The sequence below is a fragment of the Salvelinus alpinus genome, chromosome 18 (genome assembly GCF_045679555.1).
Source record: "Salvelinus alpinus chromosome 18, SLU_Salpinus.1, whole genome shotgun sequence".
NCBI classification, from domain to species: domain Eukaryota; kingdom Metazoa; phylum Chordata; class Actinopteri; order Salmoniformes; family Salmonidae; genus Salvelinus; species Salvelinus alpinus.
In genome coordinates, this window is record NC_092103.1 from 10,274,661 (window position 1) to 10,295,006 (window position 20,346).

At 40.2% G+C, this 20,346-nt stretch overlaps 2 protein-coding genes across 3 annotated transcripts in view; one reads left to right on the forward strand and one right to left on the reverse strand.

Annotated features, from left to right (window-relative positions):
- The first annotated feature begins 1,286 nt into the window (after positions 1 to 1,286).
- Positions 1,287 to 15,785, forward strand: LOC139543683 (E3 ubiquitin-protein ligase Praja-2-like). The gene is made up of 9 exons (XM_071349995.1): positions 1,287 to 1,404; positions 4,409 to 4,603; positions 5,167 to 6,187; positions 6,637 to 6,798; positions 7,823 to 8,008; positions 10,959 to 11,070; positions 12,920 to 13,034; positions 15,029 to 15,144; positions 15,301 to 15,785. Exons 2-9 carry the CDS (start codon positions 4,411 to 4,413, stop codon positions 15,424 to 15,426), a joined length of 2,031 nt encoding a protein of 676 aa, XP_071206096.1. The 5' UTR covers positions 1,287 to 1,404; positions 4,409 to 4,410; the 3' UTR covers positions 15,427 to 15,785.
- A 221-nt stretch (positions 15,786 to 16,006) lies between these two features.
- The window catches only part of fer (fer (fps/fes related) tyrosine kinase), a 38,537-nt gene continuing 34,197 nt past the window's right edge, over positions 16,007 to 20,346 (reverse strand). For both annotated transcript variants that reach the window (XM_071349991.1, XM_071349990.1), the window contains exon 19: positions 16,007 to 19,809. In XM_071349991.1, coding sequence (XP_071206092.1) covers positions 19,673 to 19,809 — 137 coding nt within the window. In that variant the 3' untranslated portion in view covers positions 16,007 to 19,672. The remainder of the gene's footprint in view (positions 19,810 to 20,346) is intronic.

A 20,346-nucleotide genomic window follows, 5' to 3' on the forward strand; every position in this document is an offset into this window, starting at 1 on the left:
CCGTATTGCCCAGCGACAGCCCCGAAACCTGAAGGATCTGGAGAAGGTCTGTATGGAGGAGGAGTGGGCCAAAATCCCTGCTGCAGTGTGTACAAACCTGGTCAAGAACTACAGGAAACGTATGATCTCTGTAATTGCAAACAAAGGTTTCTGTACCAAATATTAAGTTCTGCTTTTCTGATGTATCAAATACTTATGTCATGCAATAAAATGCTAATTAATTACTTAAAAATCATACAATGTGATTTTCTGGATTTTTGTTTTAGATTCCGTCTCTCACAGTTGAAGTGTACCTATGATAAAAATTACAGACCTCTATATGCTTTGTAAGTAGGAAAACCTGCAAAATCGACAGTGTATCAAATACTTGTTCTCCCCACTGTATATAAGGAAACTATGTCAACATGTTACTATTCCCTCTGCTAAAATGTACTGGAATGCAGCCCTAGGACAAGTGAACTGGAACAAAGTTTTGTTGTTGTCTGGTAAATATTGTATATCTAATAAAGTGAAAGAAGTATCATCCAAACTCATTCATAGAATCTACCCTGTGAAGACCTTTATTATACATAGATTTAAAATAGCTATTGATAACAAATGTGTATTTTGTGGTTGTGACCCAGAAACTCTTGACCATTTATTTTGGGATTGTTCTTATGTCAGAAGATTTTGGAGTGAGTTAGAAGATTTTATTTTAAAAGAAACAACTATTAATGGTAATCTGAGAGACTCTGATATTATGCTTTATTTTGATCCAAATGATATGGACCCTGAATTAACTTTCATTGTTAATTTGTTTATCTTTCATGGAAGATTCTGTATCCATAAAATGAAGTGGGCAGAGAACAAACCCCTTTTCACATTATTTAAGATAGAATGTAAATATTATTTTGAAATTATCCGTAAATGTAAAAACAAAAAGCAGTACGCGCCATAAAAGTATTTAACAAATTGAAAATGAATCTTGATATGTAATACCCCTGTCTGTTTGGTTTATGTACTATTGTTGGTATATTTCTGTTTTTTTGTATTTGTTGTGTTCATGATAAAAATAATATTTAAAAAATAATTTCAGGAATTTCAAATTCAGGAAATGCCCTGATATCAGGAGCTGGCGGAGAAAAGTTATATTCAGCAATTCAGAGACTGAAACGAATACACCAGATGACAAATATTTAAGGAGCGAATCGATATACAATCCCGAAATCAGCTGTAAATGTAAATAGTAAAACTAAGCTTAAAACGATGTTTGAAAAGGCGTACTCCTACTCCTCACTACTTATGTTGCTAATGCAGTCTCGGACATTCTGATTGGAGAAAGCCGGTCACATGACACTCTTTGCGGATGACGTTGGCTTATAGGTTTGTTCGCAGTTTCGGACGGAGAGGAAGTCTCGGGGACAGGTAATACGACCATATTTTGTATTTGATGTTGATATTGGTTAAAATAAGGTAATCGCTAATGTTTGATTGATAACAACTGAAATGTTTTGTCCCTTGCCGTTTGAAAATTGCTACAGTAGCCAACTAGTTTACTGCATGTATTGTTGACAACCAGAAGAGGAAGCTTTTTTGACAAGCTAACGTTAGCTAGCATAACACAACACAGTTAGTTAGCCAACGTTAGGCCAGGGCCAAGCGTTTTTCCAAGTTCCATCTACAAATAAAAATGTTATCTTGTGAAAATACACGCACTAATAATCAGCTAAATTGACTAACGTTACTGTTATCGTATCGGGGCCAATCGTTTCTACCTTCAGACCATCACATCAGGCTGCTGAATAGCCACTACTAACGTTAACTTAGTCAGCTAGCTAACGCGTTACCTGGACTTTTACTCTGCCCGTACCCAAACGACATTCATCAATGTTGCAGTTGACAATATGTGTATTATTGATTAAAATATATATTTTTTGTTTTATTTATTTCACAAGTACAACCCCTCAAGGGTCACCCCCCCCCCCCCCCCTATGATCAGCATTTTCCTCAAGTCTTTACTCTGCCTCCACCCCCAATGGACATTTGATTTATTCATCACTGCTACAGTTATGATGATGTGTGTAGTTATATTTCTCTTTTTTAATTTACCATTTTCATTATTTGATATCACTTAGTCATGCATGTTGGAGCGCGGAGATTGTCACTACCCTGCAATCACACCTGCAACCCTGTACATGTGACTATTAAAACTTCTTATGGCTGGGATCCCGCGCCAAATTAAAAAACAACAGAAATCTCATAATTAAAATTCCTCAGACATACAAGTATTTTACACCATTTTAAAGATAAACTTGTTGTTAATCCCACCACAGTGTCCAATTTCAAAAAGGCTTTACAATGAAAGCACAACATATCATTATGTTAGGTCAGCACCTATTCACAGAAAAACAGCAATTTCCAGCCAAAGAGGAGTCACAAAAAGCAGAAATAGAGATAAAATGAATCACTAACCTTTGATGATCTTCATCAGATGACACTCATAGGACTTCATGTTACACAATACATGTATGTTTTGTTCGGTAAAGTTCATATTTATATCCAAAAATCTCAGTTTACATTGGAGCGTTATGTTCAGTGATGTTTAGCTTCCAAAACATCAATTTACAGAAATACTCATAATAAACATTGCTAAAAGATACAAGTGTTATACATGGAACTTTAGATAAGCCTCTCCTTAATGCAACCGCTGTGTCAGAATTTCAAAAAACTTTACGGAAAAAGCACACCATGCTATAATCTGAGTACAGCGCTCAGAGCCCAAACAAGCTATGAAGATTTCTGCCATATTGTGGAGTCAACAGATGTCAGAATAGCATTATAAATATTCACTTACCTTTGATGATCTTCATCAGAATGCACTCCCAGGAATCCCAGTTCCACAATAAATGTTTGATTTGTTCCATGAAGTCCATCATTTATGTCCAAATACCTCCTTTTTGTTCGCGCGTTCAGTACACAATCCAAACTCACAACGCGCGGGCAAGTCCATGCGAAAGTTCAGACGAAAAGTCATATTACAGTTCGTAGAAACATGTCAAACGATGTATAGAATCAATCTTTAGGATGTTTTTAACAAATCTTCAATAATGTTCCAACCGGAGAATTCCTTTGTCTTCAGAAATGCAATGGAACGCAAGCTAACTCTGTCACGTGAACGTGCGTGGTCAGCTCATGGCACTCTGCCAGACCCATGACTCAAAGAGCCCTCATTCCCCCCTCCTTCACAGTAGAAGCATCAAACAAGGTTCTAAAGACTGTTGACATCTAGTGGAAGCCTTAGGAAGTGCAATATGACCAATATTCCACTGTATCTTCGATAGGCAATGAGTTGAAAACCTACAAACCTCAGATTTCCCACTTCCTGGTTGGATTTCTTCTCAGGTTTTTGCCTGCCATATGAGTTCTGTTATACTCACAGATTTCATGCAAACAGTTTTAGAAACTTCAGAGTGTTTTCTATCCAAATCTACTAATAATATGCATATATTAGCAACTGGGCATGAGTAGCAGGCAGTTTACTCTGGGCATCTTATTCATCCAAGCTACTCAATACTGCTTCCAGCCATAAGAAGTTAAGTTTATTTAAAACCAAATACTTTTAGACTTTTACTCAAGTAGTATTTTACTGGGTGACTTTCACTTGTCATTTTCTATGAAGGTATCTTTACTTTTACACAAGTATGACATTTGGGTACTTTTTCCACCACTGCCTACATGTACAAATTACCTTGACTAACCAGTACCCCCGCACATTGACTCGGTATCGATACCCCCTGTATAGAGCCTCGATATTGTTATTTTTGTCACTTTTTATTTTATTTTTATTAACTTTATTTTATTTTTAAAACATTTTTCTTACCCCTTTTCTTGAACTGCATTGTTGGTTAAGGGCTTGTAAGTAAACATTTCACAGGAAGGTCTACACCTGTTGTATTCGGCACATGTGACAAATAACATTTTATTTGAACCCAGCCAGAGAGAGGCATATCATACTTTCTTTGGATAATTTCGTAGCACTGCTGGTAGTACTGAATTTGATATTGTATATACATTCTGCTTTTTCTGTTTCTCAATTTCGGTCACATTTGTAGGTCAACAAGAATTTTAGCAAGACCATGACTGTTTACTTCTTTCATGCCATGTTAATCATATTTGAGTGTTTTCGCTTTCCTTTGCCAACATTTCCAGATGGATTTTAAGTGTAAAGAAGCCCACCACAACCATAATGGCTTGCAGCAATGTTTCTTGTATCTTTACTGTTCTGTATTTTGTATGGATCAAAGCTCAAAGTTACATTTTCTCAGACAATTGGTCTACTTTCAGGTTCGATTAAACCATCAGGCACTCTCTTTGCAGCTTTTAGTTTTGAAGCTGTTTATTTCAATGTTGTTATTTCCTCTCTCTCTAGTGATGGGTCAGGAAGCTGGCAAGTCAGCCTGGCCCAAACCGGCTGTTGGATATCACACAATAACAGGAAGGAGATACGGCAGGAGGCATGCATACGTTAGCTTCCGCCCAACCTCTGCCAAGCACAGGAACCCAGCCAGTGTGGAGGGTTGGCCAGCTATGGAAATGGACGGTGTCCATAGAGCGCATTCCATACGTACGTTCACGGTGCAAGTACATCTATTATGCGCCTTCTCAAGTCCCATTTGCAGTGCAATGATTGTCTGAGGGACAAGATGTAGTCTGAGTCTGAAGAGCATATTTGTCTCTTTCAAGCAATGATACAGGTCTATATTTCTGCATGTTAACAATGATAACAAGGTCGGCAAATCAATGGAAGTTGTGTTTATTGTTTTTGTGATATCATCCATGGCAGACCAGTAAGCAGATTGTGTAGTGAGCAGCAGCAGCATGTGAGTGAGTGAGTACTGTATAGCTTGAGGTTTGGATTGATTTATCCTGTGACATGGAATGCAGTGTGAGCAGCTAAGCCTATGAATCCCTTATTCTGCTCTTTAATAAAATATGTCTGGTTGGAGCTGCTGCACGCTATATCTGTATTCAGAAAACAAGGACCGCTCTTTTCTGTCTTTGCTCTATTGTCTCTCCTCCTTTCTCTTTCAACAAGTGTAATCATTGTGTATTGACAAGTCATGGTAGACGTTTTGGTTTTGTTTTTAGCTGTGACTAAAATGCCTCTCTCTCCTCTACCTTCAAAAGGGAACATCTCCTCGACACTTCACACCAGCTTTCCTGTGTCATGGAGTTCGGTTCGCCCAGAAGTAAAAGCCAAATCTGGCAAAGATCCTCCCCACAAGAAACAGTCAACTTCTAGGAAGCCATCGGAAGCCCGCTCCGTCCATTACAAGAAACTTAAGAGTGACCAGGACCAAAATGTCTTGAAGAAAAGTGGTGAAGCCAGTGCGTGGCCTATCTCCGAGGACAGTAACCCTTCTAATTCTAGCGTATTGAGCTTTGTAAATATTGATGCTTATGAGCCGGACAGTAGTGGAGGCGAGGAGGAGGAGGAGGAGGGGCAGGGCTCCGACCTGTCTCACGGTCTCCAGAAAAGACTGGATGACATGATCTTCGAGCTGGGTAAAGAGTTTGATTATCTCAGCGGTTTGCACTCGTATTTGTATACAAAATCGTGTGACGGGACAGACTGTTCCCTCAGAGACACTGAGTCAGTGAAAGAATCTAGAACCGATCCTAAATCAGATTCAGACACAGAGGAACCCCCTCCTGAGAGGAATATATCAGAACACAACGGAACAGATCACATGGAAAACAGCACTGAGGACCACCATACACCAGATAACCTAGCAGCCGGTGGCTCTCCCATCGGTCCCAAAGGTCCTGCCGAGCTGGGGAACGACAACCAGAGAGGGACACAGACGGAGATGGTGGTGAGGCCCAAAATTCGTAAGCAGACGAGTGAAACACACCTGGAGAAGAGGAAGAGTTCTCACCGCGAGGAGGTAGACTGTGGCTTAGCCAAACAGGCCAGCAAGACCAAGTGTGTGTCTGCACCTCCGTTCTTTCTGACGCAAACAGAAAGGCCAAACCAGGAGATGCTCTTTGATTTTCCTCAGACTGAATCGAATGGGTTTAGCCCTATAGAGAGGTGGTGTGAACATGGAGAGGCTGGTAGAAAAATTAATTCAGATGAAGAGGATACCTGGGAAGATCTGGAGGATTTCAATGAGACGTGTGCTCCTTTCATGAAGGCTGAGGAAAGGTATTATAATATACATTATATATACATTTTTTACGTATGACCTTTTTCTTGGTCTTAGAGCCTAGTAAAATATGACAAAATGCACAGCAAGTGTGTATATGGTCAGTGAAATCTAATCATAAGGATTGGATTGCGGTGATGGAAAATGTCAGTTAAACATTAGCAGTATAGTTTGTCTGCATTTTGGAATTATTCATAAATGTAGACCGGTCATTTTCTAGATCTCTGATGAACCATGACATTGCAACTCGCAATATTATTTAGCCTTTCTGGGAAAGTGTGAATATGAAGGTCTCTGTTGTCCTGATGAAGTATTAACTGAGAATTGAGGAAGCAAAGGTTGCTAGCGAAGGTCTTGTGTTTACAGCTAGAGGATTAGTTGGGGTGTTGACTAGGTAAAATGGTGTGTGTGCGCATGTTTACACATCCTTGCGCGTGTGTGTCTGCAGCTCGGAGTGCAGCGACGGGGAGTGGTCGGCCTCGTGGACGTCGGACTCTGGCCTGGAGAAGGAGCGTCAGAAAAGCTGGGAGACTCTGCCCGGCCTGGACGAGCTGCACATCAGCAACAACAGCAGTCTGGAGGACGTACCCGAGCTCAGCCTGCCCCCTGCGTAAGCACCATAACACAGACCTTATATACAGTTCTCCTGATAAATGCACCATGATGATACAGGCCTTATATACAGTTCCCTCCTGATAAATACACCATGATGATACAGGCCTTATATACAGTTCTCCTGATAAATACACCATGATGATACAGGCCTTATATACAGTTCTCCTGATAAATGCACTATGATGATACAGGCCTTATATACAGTTCCCTCCTGATAAATACACCATGATGATACAGGCCTTATATACAGTTCTCCTGATAAATACACCATGATGATACAGGCCTTATATACAGTTCTCCTGATAAATGCACTATGATGATACAGGCCTTATATACAGTTCCCTCCTGATAAATACACCATGATGATACAGGCCTTATATACAGTTCTCCTGATAAATGCACTATGATGATACAGGCCTTATATACAGTTCCCTCCTGATAAATGCAATCAGTTGCTTGAGACTGGTCTAAATGCATGCACTAATCTGGAGCAAGGCAGACATGAGTAGTTAAATATAAACTATTCAAATTGAGACTGGTGACCACTGCACTTAGACTTTGCATTCGTCAGTCAACTGTATGTCTATAGAATGTCATTGGTAAGCACAGCCAGCGCTCAGATGCACACCTCCATGTGTTACTGCTGCGATGTTGAACCAGGGTGTGGACTGGAATGACGATTAAGCTAAGTGCCACAGCAGCACACTGTCCAAGCAAGGTCTTCCATTAAATCAGTCGAGGCAGGCTGAATCATTCCCGTGGATATTGATTTTGATGAGTTAAGTAGCTAAGATGTACAGTAGCTCTGGCTTGTTTGCATATGTGTGTAACTTGATAAATGGCGAGCTGCATAGCCTACATTGTCCAGTACATACACTTTTATTTTCAGTTGCAAGGTGAAAACTTGGTCGGCCACAACGAAAATCAATGTTCCTTATTGGACAAGTTTCCTCCCTGTTTCAGTCTGTTTTCTTCTGTCTGGTGCCCAATGAACATAGCCCTTGTATGTGTGTTTGCAGGGAGCCTACACCTCTGGAGGAGGGGGAGATTCCTTGGTTGATGTACAACGGAGAGACGGGCAGCAGTAGTGACGAAGACCCCGATGGCATGAGTCACTTTGTCCACCCGGGCCTCTTCATCCTGGACGGGAACAACAACCTGGAGGATGACTCCAGCGTGAGTGAGGACCTGGACGCCGAGTGGAGGTGGGGAAACAGGAAGCTTTTTACTCCACGTTGTGAGAGATGCACTGAGTGTCCAAAACATTAGGAACACCTTCCATGACAGACTTTCCAGGTGAAAGCTATGATCCCTTATTGATGTTACGTTCACTTCCATCAGTGTAGATGAAAGGGAGGAGACGGGTTAAAGAAGGGTTTTAAGCCTTGAGACATTGATTGTGCATGTGGCCCATTGAGGGTGAATGGGAAAGACGGAAAATGGCAGTGCCTTTTTGAACGGGTATGGTAGTAAGTGCCAGGCGCACCGGTTTGAGTGTGTCAAGAACTGCAACGCTGCTGGGTTTTTCACACTCAAGTTTCCCGTGTGTATCAAGAATGGTCCCCCACCCAAAGGTCATCCAGCCTGCTTGACACAACTGTGGGAAACATTGGACTCGACATGACTCTCTCGACACCTTGGTAGTGCCCTGACGAATTGAGGCTGTTCTGAGGTCAATATTAGGAAGGTGTTCCTAATGTTTTCTACACTGAGTGTATAATTTAAGGCTCTTTTGTGTTTAGAAGCTATTCTCATTGACGAACATTTAAAGGGAGGCAGCTTGACGAGTGTCTAATTTACATAATATGTACACACTTTTCAATTTCCATTACATCCTTGCCTAACCTTTGGTTGTGGCTGGCAGTAAGCTTGCAAACTATTCAACGACATGAGCAACTTTTCCTCTAAAACATATTGGGTTCACATTAATAATGCTACCAAACCATATTACAGCCTTGAATAATGTGCAGACAATGAAAGTAAAACATTTCTCGTTTGTACAAGTGTTAGCTAAATGTAGCTTGCAAGACAATAACACTGCTAGCTAGCAATGTTAGCATTACCCCTCTCATACAAATATACATGTACGGTTTCAGCGTATTAAAGATACCTGAGAACAAATCCAGCTTTATTTAATCAATATCGTGAAAGTTATTTTATGAGGTAAATGCAAAATTGTGACTGAGAATGTTGATAATTCCCCTGGTGGGTTCTTGCCTGGGCGGTGGCTCAGAGCAGCCAGTGGGGGAACACTGTTGAGCGTCCCTTAAAGATACGGCGGCAATTTCAGAATGTAACAGGCTCAGGTGAAAACTCAATAAAACAAGCAGTGGCGATTTTTAGCATGTAAATCTTGGTGGGGCAAACTCCCCAACATGTTTTAGATTCATGCTATTTGTTCAACACATTTTGAAATGTACAGCGACAGAATTCAGAACATGGGCCGTCCTGAATTCTGTGGGCTCCTGAATGGCGCTGCGGTCTAAGGCCCTGCATCTCAGTGCTAGAGGCGTCACTACAGACCCAGGTTCGATTCCAGGCTGTATCACAGCCGGCCGTGATTGGGAGACCCATAGGGCGGCGCACAATTGGCCCAGCATCGTCCGAGTTTGGCCGGAATAGGCGGTCATTGTAAATAAGAATTTGTTTTCAACTGACTTGCCTAGTTAAATAAAAAAAAAATGCCAGCAAAGCCACAACACAACACTAAACAATACATTCATTGCAAAATAACGGTGACAAACCGTGCCCACAAACTTTTAGGGCCTACATAAAGCTGTCCCAACAGCCAAGCTTTATTTTCAGCACTATGGAGTTAATCCTTACCACTACTACATCAGCGGAGCCTTGTCTGGCAGCAAAACAGTTCACTCAGCCTCATTTACTGCCTTTTTAAAATGTGGTTTCTACTGAAAATTGATCTGTACCAACTATGTCATAAGAGCGGATAAGAGGCAATCCGTAATTTCGATTAAGACATTAATGAGCGAAGTACACTACAGTACACATCTCCCTGGCATATTACATAATTTTATGCAGCAGCATATAAGACATTTTTGGACTCACCTTGCTGTGCTCACTTGAACAGGAAGGTGGCGTGGCGGTCCTTCTTGTGGGCAAATTGTGTCATCAAAGTCTGGCATTCTCTGGATTCATGGTGTTTTCAAAACAACTGGGAAATCGGGGGGAAAAACAAGGTCGAATCATGACGTCAGTGATCTTCTGGTCGGAGCTCTAGAAAGAGGCCCGAGTTCCCGACTTGGAATTCCGAGTTGGTTGACTGTTTTAAAGCGAATTTTTCCCAGTCTGGGCTTTTCTTTTCTTTTTTTGTCTTAAACTCACTGAAGTCTGAGATTTACGAGTTTCCAGTTGTTTTGAATGTGGCGGAAGTCATGCTGGATTGACAGCATGGTCAATGTATTCAACCTTTTCTGGCCCATGGTGTCGAATGTTTATACTTTTTAATCTTTGAAAAGAGACACTTAAACCAAGACTTGGACCACAAACCCTCTCCATTGAATAGCAGGCTAGTGATTGCGTTGCAACGCTTACAGTTAGCTTCCTTCCAAACTACTCATTGTTGAATTCTTGACTACTAACTTGTAATGGCCGATGAGCACCGATACATTTTATCTCTAATTTCTCTGCCCCACCTGCCCTGAACGACGGGTTGCCACTGAAAAGAAGTCTCAAATATAGTGATAATGTCTATATACATTTCAGCTGTTTCAAAAACATTGCTATGCTATTAGTATTTTTACTGTTTGAATGTTGGGCACAGCTAGACAATTCTGTTAATACTGCCCTGCTTAGAGGGGGGCAACTGTCCAGCGAGTGTCTTGCGCCTCCTCGATAGGTAGTGTTCAAGACCTGAGAATTTCTCAAGTTTGAATTACAGTCATGTCTGTCGAGAAGCAATGCATCTCGAATTTCTTGAAATTCTCATCATAGAAAATGGATCCTTTGTTTCCCGGAGGTTTGCCTGTACTTTGTTGACTTTTACAACATGGTAGTTTCACTTCCTAAATGTAAGATGTATGTAAAGCCAGGAGTTTTCTCTGACCATGTGAACTGACCAGGAAAAATTGACATGGTATGCTATTGTTATGAGAAAATTCGACATAATTAAATGCATTTTGTTTTGCTTCATCTTAGGTTGCTTGATGACTTTGGAGAGGGCTTTGGGATGGCCCAGGCTATTTCCTATGTGGATCCTCAGCTCCTCACATACATGGCTCTTGAAGAGCGCCTTGCCCAAGCTATGGAGGTAAGGTCCTAGACTCAAGGGACAGCGAATGCACTGCTGCGTAGTCACTATGGGACCTCGTTCTAGAGCACCTGGTTAAATTGTGCATAAGATATATGTTTTAATGATCATCTCTAAATGGTGAAACTAGTGAAAATTCAGTATATATGGTTACTGTAACATTTTGCAAGTTTGCTTCATTTACTATCATCTTAAAATGAAATATGGAAATCTTTTTTGCCATATTGAATTATTTTATGTTATGCTACTTTCCTTGATTTGGACAATATGTGTTACTACATTAGACAAGCCCATGTTTTGAACACATCGAATTGGGGGGAATTACACATTATTTTTGTAAGTATAAAAGTATAATCATCACGGTGAATTAAGATGGATTGCTTAAAACAGATCAATATCTTTGATTTTGTACCTTTTTTAAAACCTTTTTTTTTTTTTTTTGGTCATTTTCTAATTCAAAAGGACAGACTAGAGAACAATTCTGGGCGACCTCTCTATAAAAGATACACAATACACGGATTTGACAAACTATCACTGAAATAGCAGCCAATAGTTGTCACTTTTGATATCCGAAAGTGGTTTGTTCCATTTTCTGTGATGGCAGCCTTCCAAAATGTACGCCTGCAATTCCAAAATATAGATAGAAGCCTTCAACGAATGATAATCTAACCAATCATATATAGATTATTCCAAGTTTCCGTGTGGTCTTTGTATAATGTATGTTTAAACAGCGGACACAACCCAAACGTTTTGCCCCCGTTCTATTGATTTCAATGTGTAATCGATATGAGCGATTTAACAAAACTGTTGCATTACACTTACCGCGTTGGCATCAGTTCAGCTGGCTGTCTTCTAGAAGTTGTCCTCTACCAGTGATGTATACTGTTTTTTTTGAGCTGTGCTAGTTTTTACAGGACGTGCAACCTGATTTCCCCGCCCCACTCGCTCTATTGATTTCAATGTGATATCGATACGAGTAATCGACAAAACAGTGTTTCCCTTAATTTTTCCACGACACCCTTATCAATCGAACACTTTAAAATGTAGCAGACAGTCTTCTGCAGGTTGTTCTCTAACCAGTGATGTAAAAAATATCTCCAGTTTCCATTTTTTGGGGGGGTGGGGTTAGTTTCAACAGTGCATACAATCTGATTTCCCCCCCCTAATCGATATGAGTGATTTATTGCCACTTATCAACTTGCATATGCAGTTTATGGTGCTAGTTTTAATAAAATACAAGTCATATGATTACTGTTGTGGCACACGTATGTGTAGGATGTACATTTTATGTTTTAGGTTTTCAATATATCACAAACTGTTTCTGCGTATTGACTATTGATTTGGACACTTCAAAACAGTGTTTTGACTTTGGGCTATTTATCAAAAGTTCTTGTCAACAGGAAGCAGAATGGCATCATTTTCAACTTGTTTCAGGAATATGAATGGAACTTTCAACATTAATTTCCAATAGTATTCTACTTAATCAAGTAAAAACTGCTGAATGAGTCAATGTGCTGTGATTTTATTTATTTTGATAATTCAGAAATCATGATAACTGGTTTGCCTTGCCTACAATGACACGAGTCACTTAAAGCATAAGTGCAGACGGACGCATCTTAGGACCATATTTGTTAAACACCATTCCATCTCTAAAAGGTTTGTTTCAAATGTGCTTTTCAAGATGGTGCCATCCTACGTTGACAGACCGTGTTGCGGTCTTGTACAACGTCAAGACACATTCCTAAAAATGTGTAACTACCTACACTATCATTTCGTTGTAACTACCACGGTTCGTTGTAGCTACCACGTAGGGACGTTGGCACCTGATGTTCTTCTGTTTGGTTCACAGGCGGCTTTAGCCCACCTTGAGTCTCTGTCCATCGACGTGGAGCAGGCTCACCCTCCTGCAACAGAACAGATCATCGAGTGTCTGCCTCAGATCACCATATTGGAGGTCCACAGTGGTAAGTTCACAGTGCTAGAAGACCACAGTGGTAGGACCACATCTTGTCCTAACAGACTAGCTCTTCCCTTTGCTCCTTTTTGAAATGGCTGTATTGTTAATGTGTGCAATTGCCCACTTTGCATTGGGGGAAAATGGAGATTGTCACTCATTGTGGGTGTAAGTAGCTAAATACGGCTAAATGTGCAATACTGTAAAGAATTCCATTCATTGGTCAATGTTGAAATTCAGAATGACCTTTGAAAAGGCTCAAGCAAAGCCATATTTTCAGTGGTGGAACGAGTAAGATTAGTTATTTTAATTATTACTGTAATAGACCTAGGTAATGCAGTGCTTAATACCAACATGATGAGTGCCTTTTTATATCAGAATAAAAATAAAACATGTAGCCTAATTAGTGGGACTATCCACTCTGTAAATCCCCAACCTCGGTATTTAGTCAGTTTTACCATTAGCCAACCAGCAGTCCAGTCCAGACTAACTGTCTGAAAGAAATGAGCTACTAATATACTATATATATATATATATATATATATATACAAAGTATGTGGACACCTTCAAATTTGTATATATATATATATACAAAGTATGTGGACACCTTCAAATTTGTGGATTCTGCTATTTCAGCCACACCCGTTGGTATAGGTGTATAGAATCGAGCACACAGCAATGCAATCTCATTGGGAGCTTCATGAAATGGGTTTCCATGGCCGAGCAGCCTAAGATCACCATGTGCAATGTCAAGCGTCGGCTGGAGTGGTGTAAAGCTCGCCGCCATTGGACTCTGGAGCAGTGGAAACACGTTCTCTGGAGTGATGAATCACGCTCTACCATTTGCAGTTTGGCGGATGCCATTAGAATGCTACCTGCCCCAATGCATAGTGCCAGTTTGGTGGAGAAATAATGGTCTGGGGCTGTTTTTCATGGTTCAGGCCCCTTAGTTCCAGTGAAGGGAAATCTTAACGCTACAGCATTCAATGACATTCTAGACGATTCTGTGCTTCCAACTTTGTGGCAACTGATTGGGGAAGGCCCTTCCTATTTCAATATGACAATGCCCCCGTGAACAAAGCGAGGTCCATACAGAAATGGTTTGTCAATCGGTGTGAAGAACTTGACCTCAGCCCTGACCTCAACCCCATCGAACACCTTTGGGATGAATTGGAACGCCGACTGCGAGTTAGGCCTAATCGCCCAACATCCGTGTCCGACCTTACTAATGCAAGTCTCTGCAGCAATGTTCCAACATCTAGTGGAAAGCCTTCCCAGAAAAGTGGATGCTGTTATAGCAGCAAAGGCGGGAGCAACTCCATATTAATGCCCATGATTTTGGAACGAGATCTTTGACGAGCAGGTATCCACATACTCTTGGCCACATGGTGGTATAGACTTAAAGCTCTGTTTATTAGTCTGCTAACTCTGCCAGAAAATGGATCATAAAAAAAAGAGCGGTTTCACAATCTCAACGCGTTCCGTATGACAATATCCCGCTGTTACAGAGCCGATGTGATGCCACGATAGGAAATAACTGTAAAGCGATGCATAATATGAGTCATAGGCACATAATGTAAATGTGAGAGAGGGGGAAAGAACATTTTCATGCACTGGCGCCGCGTCAAGTTTATGACACGCCAGGCGTCCTCGGGAATAAATCACGGCATGCAGGCGTTGAGGCAAGATGGCCGCCATTCGTCACGCCATGTGTCGGAGCGTACAGTTCCATCTGTGTGCACGTGGATCTAGCGATTCGAGCCTGATGGAACGTGAATGCTTGGGGCTGTGAATACAGAACAGTGTGGTTGAGGCTGGGGCTGTAGAACATGAAGTGATAGATGGCGCCGCGCCGTTCTCTGACACGTACAATTAGTACTTCCTGTGTGTCTCCGTGTCAGTATGACTGGGCCTTTCTCGGCGTCTCTTTTTTATATCATTTGTCCTTTTCTCTATGCATCCCTCAATCTTTATCCTTGCCTTTCTGTCCCCCTCTCTCTCTAGGGCAGGAACAGTGCTGTGCCATCTGCTGTTGTGAGTACGTCAAAGATGAGATTGCAACCCAGTTGCCGTGCCACCACATGTTCCACAAGATCTGCGTGACTCTCTGGCTCCAGAAGGTGTGTGGATAATTACTTATTTTGAAGACTAACCTTTCATGTACATGATCATTTGCATGTAATTTAAATGATGGTGGCATCAGTCTAGCACCTGGCCTGTGTCAATGTCTTTTGTGATGATTGTTTATATTAACTTATGGTATCTTCTCTCTCTAGTCTGGGACTTGCCCTGTCTGTCGTCACGTCCTGTTGCCGGTTGTCGCGGAGACCCCTGCACCCACCTCGTTTGTGTCGGACCAGTACATCCCTCCGTCCAATCACAGCGCAGCCGGAACGCGGTGAATCCACAAGAGGCCTCTAACGCTTAAATTAAAATAATTACTTTTTCTGTCACTGCCTCTCCGCATTTTAGCACGTCATGAGGTTTATTTAGTTCTGCACATGTAAGTTCCATGTCTGAGTGACAGTTCAGGCTTATTTTCTGAGAAAATATTATCTGTGTAATCAAGTTTTTGTTATGAATGTATGTTTTAATGAAGGATAGGAAATTGCAATTTGTTTAGCCCAGATTTTTGTTAACGCATTTTACATGCACTTTTTTTTTTTATACAGATGAAAGCACTGCTTATTATGCACCTTATTGTACTCATTTTCTAAATCATTTTGTTTCCCGTGTTCAATAAAGGCTGTAGTGTGGGTAAGGCTTTGTCTTCAAGAACTCTATCAAATTCATAACTTCCTTACTCAGTTTGTATAGAAGCCATTCATACGAGGGAAAGATTATGCACTACACCATCGCTCATACAATTTACCCATTGTAAGCCTCTGGTTGCCTGTTGAATGAGGATCAGATATTTGTATTCTGAAAATGGATTTAAATTCATCTCTGCACCTCCCCAAACAGATAACACTTGAGATTGAGTTCAAAGAGCCAAAAAAGATTTATTGCAAGTACACTGTATAAAAAAACATGACATGAGATTTGATCATTAACAAGGGGAATATACAGTTAAGGACATTTTTCAATTCTTACTCTGAAGTGGGGTAACCGTGTAACATTAATTTGATCACTTAAATCCAGTGCATTGTCCACTTTTTACTTTAGATATGGTCTTTATTAAAAGGGAAACATGTTGAGCGAAACAATTAACACAACAGTACTAGTGTGCCTTTTTCTGATAGTGTCTTTAACATGGCCAAAAGTGCAATCAAAATATATAAAGGTCTCTATTGTGGCAATAAATATCCCAGCTCTTTAAATTAGTCTGACACAGACTCAAATATTAGCAATATACCTTAGGAAAAGCGCTCAATAAGGCGCATACTTTCGAACGCTGTAAAGTTGGCCTTGGAGTAAATAAACGATGATACAGCACAAGACAGTCACATTGAATTGTGAAGCAGAATTACAGTCACTAAAAAAACATGAGTAACAAAAGAAAATACAATTCCATTCACCACAGATGTAATAATGGTTTGCATATCATGCATTGGCCAGTAGCGTAGAGGTGAATCTCCAACTACCCATAGCAAAATCTAGACTTGGTCACTTTGCATGAGAATAATAAAAATAGAAAACAAATTAAACCATAGAACAAATTATATAAAAACACTGGCAAATATCTTAGACTGAAATTGATACAAAATGCTAAGAATACTATTTTAGTGTCTCAAATAAATAAAAGGGTTACTAAAGGTGTATGCCTTAAATTTGTTTAAACAGAAATATATTGTGCTCATCAACCAGTAGTTAAGATGTAAGCACCCATTCATTCTACACCTTTTTGTTATTGAAGACAATGTTAATAAAAAAATATACGTACAAATCAATGGTTTGGTGTTTAGAACTAAAGCTGTAACTAGGTTGTCTAGAATGCAAGAAAAACAATCTGGAGGTAATTTGACTGGAGAAACCACTCAATAACTGTTACTCCAGTCTCAAATGACAACCTATTTACCATGTAGTGCACTACCTTTCACATATAAGTGCACTATGGGGAATATGATGTCATTTGAGAGACAACAGATGAGGTCATGACAGTTTGACATTGTATACACAGGATAGGAAATAGGAGGATCTTTCCAAATATCTTTTATACATACTAAAAATGTACAAGCAATCATGCAGATAGAGACGCAAAACATAGACAATGTTTTCTTTATCGAAGAAATAATCCTATAGAGCTACACACCGATAAAGAGTGACCTACATTTGCACGATTGCATTTTTTCAGATTAGTATTCGAAAAACAAAATGTAGAAAAAGGTTATAGCATTTACAAAATACAGGAAGAGGAATGTTTGATTGTAAAATTCGAAAGACAAGTGAAACTGATGGATGGATGTGATGTGTTTAATTCAAAGAAGATGCTTTTAAAGACACATCTGGACTGTCAGCACAAAATGGCAAGGAGCTTGGCTACATGGAGACAACATGGCAGCCTTAGAGGAATGACCCGAATACAGAAGCGACTGGAATAGCTAATTCACTATAGAGCCAGGAGAATTTCCTGGTCAGGAAAAACTGTAGCCCCTAGTTATTGACTAGGCCTAGGGGCTCAATTCAATCCGTGTTGCGGAAAATTCACGGTAAAGCACGATTTAAATTTAAAAGGCAACGTTCCCGGTAAACACTGCATTGGTCGGCTCAATTAAAATTATCTTTCATTTCAATCACGCCATACTGCGGATCTTCCGCGAATCGCGATACAGATTGATTCCAGCCCTAGGTCCCAGAGTTTTATCCTGGTCATGACGCATGGTCAGATAAAACTCCTGGCCCTAAGTATACTGAATGAAAACTAGTTCACTGTTCATTACTGAATGCAATGTCTATCAACGATTTACAATTGTGTTTCACAAAAATAATTGTCTGAAGTAGAAAATACCACAACATATGAATGCCTGAAAACTGGAGTTCCTTAAAACTGTCATGGCTAATGTAACAGCGGACTGTTTTTGACACGAAATGCGAAAATGTCACATTTCACGTCAGATAGTACAGTTATGATACATTCTAATTCTCAGATCATACAAAAGTAGTGAGGTTGTAACAACTGACCAATACTTAGAAATGAGGCAGCAATCTGGAGGGTCTTAAATTAAATCATTCAAAGTCAAATTGTATTAATTACAAATACACAACTTAGAAGTTCATTCACTTTATAATTAAGGCAGTATTATTGCAATATTTCTGCATTTTATAGCCTGAATAATTATAGGAAAATGGTGTAACAAATTGCACTAATCCTTGTATGTTACACTTAAAAGGTTTCCTAGATTGAATGGTGTGAGTGAAGAGAATACTTGATCTTTGGAAAGACACTGTAGCTGATCTCAAAATCGTCACAAACAAGACTTTCAGCTAGAAGTATTTTTCTTCCTGGAAAGTCGAAAAGTCAAGCTTGAGACATACAATAATAACCCCGAGGTATGATCTGCTGGTAAAGAGAACAACAGGTTCTCATACGCAACCTGTCTAAAGACTGAAATGAGCTACAGAGTGCATCTACCTTATCAGTCTGCTTTGGAGGTTGCACAGCTACCCATCCTACCTTAACAGGACCAAACTTGGGGCCCTAAAAAAACAAACATTTGGAAAATTTTCATTATTGTGGCTATGAATGAATGATGAGCAATAGCAAAACAGCAGAAGTCATACAGTGAACTCCAAAAGTATTGGGACAGTGACACAGTTGTTGTTTTGGCTCTGTACTCCAACACTTTGGATGTAAAATGATACAATAACTATGAGGTTAAAGTGCAGACTGTCAGCTTTAATTTGAGGGTATTTTTTTTTATCCAAACAGAGAATCGTTCAGAAATTACAGCACTCTTTGTACATAGTCACCCCATTTTAAGGCACCAAAAGAATTAAGACAAATTCACTTATTTGTGTATTAAAATAGTAAAAACGTATGTCTTTGGTCCCATATTCATAGCACACAATGACTACATCAAGTTTGTGGACGCATTTGCTGTTAAATTTGGTTGTGTTTCAGATTATTTTAGGCCCAATAGAAATGAATGGTAAATAATGTATTGCGCCATTTTGGAATCACTTTTACTGTAAATATGAATATCATTTGCTTCTAAACACTTCTGTATTAATGTGGATGCTACCATGATTACAGATAATCCTGAATGAATTGTGAATAAGGATGCACAAATAGCATTTGTATCATTTGTCACTGTCCCAGTACGGTTTGAGCTCACTGTATGTGCAACGGAGCATCGTTTTACGTATCACACACATCATCTTTCCATGTTTGCATGGTTTTGCTCCAAAATACCTGACGTTTACTGAGGTTCAGTAAGAGGTGAAAGAAAGGAACAGGAATAAAAGAGCACCAGGTTCAAAAAGAAATACGGTCGTATTTTGACAATGATCCAAGCTAAGCAGAGACCTCTCTCCTTGATAATGGCTCAAAACAGTTGCATTGGCAAATAACACAGTGATTTTGTGACAAAGTATAAACCGTAAATACAATCACGACAAGTAGCATCAAGGACGTAACGTTCTGTGGTTGTAAGGGGATGATTCCCTGGAGGTGATGCATGACTTGGTCCCCCTTCCCCTACCTGGGTGCTATTTTTTCTTGACCGAGGCCAGTTCTTTCTGAAGGTCGGCAAACTTTGGCCGGTTTTCAGGCTTGTACTCCCAGCACTTCTGCATGACTTTGTAAACCTCACCAGGGCACTTTTGTGGACAGGACATTCTGTAGCCTAAGATGGGGGTGAAAGACAGACAGACACACACACACACACACACACACACACACACACACACACACACACACACACACACACACACACAATTTCAGTGAATTTCCTAGGATGGATTGAGGCAGGATAATCAGGGGTATAAGGTTGGAAAACACATTACCAACCAATGCGGTTCTCTTCACGACTACTTGTAGTTTTTCAAGTAATTGGCTCTAAGGCCAAATCCAATGAAAGAGAACACAGATGACTCACTCAATGGTCAATGCATAATTATGGTGGCGTTGTCTTTTGAGTTCTCTCATTACCTTCAGTTTTATACCTAATTAGTACACCGTTCTTTCATTCTTAAAGACCGTTACCAGTCAGAAATGCCTTCATCAGACCACTAATGGTCATATGTGGTGTCCGAAATCTCTAAAAACAGGCAAAATCATAAGATACAATCGGTTAAACGATCTTGTCAACAAATTACTGGAGCACATACTCCTCTGGCCACTGGCCTAAAGAAATCAACAACAGAGGAGTTGGCTAAAGCAC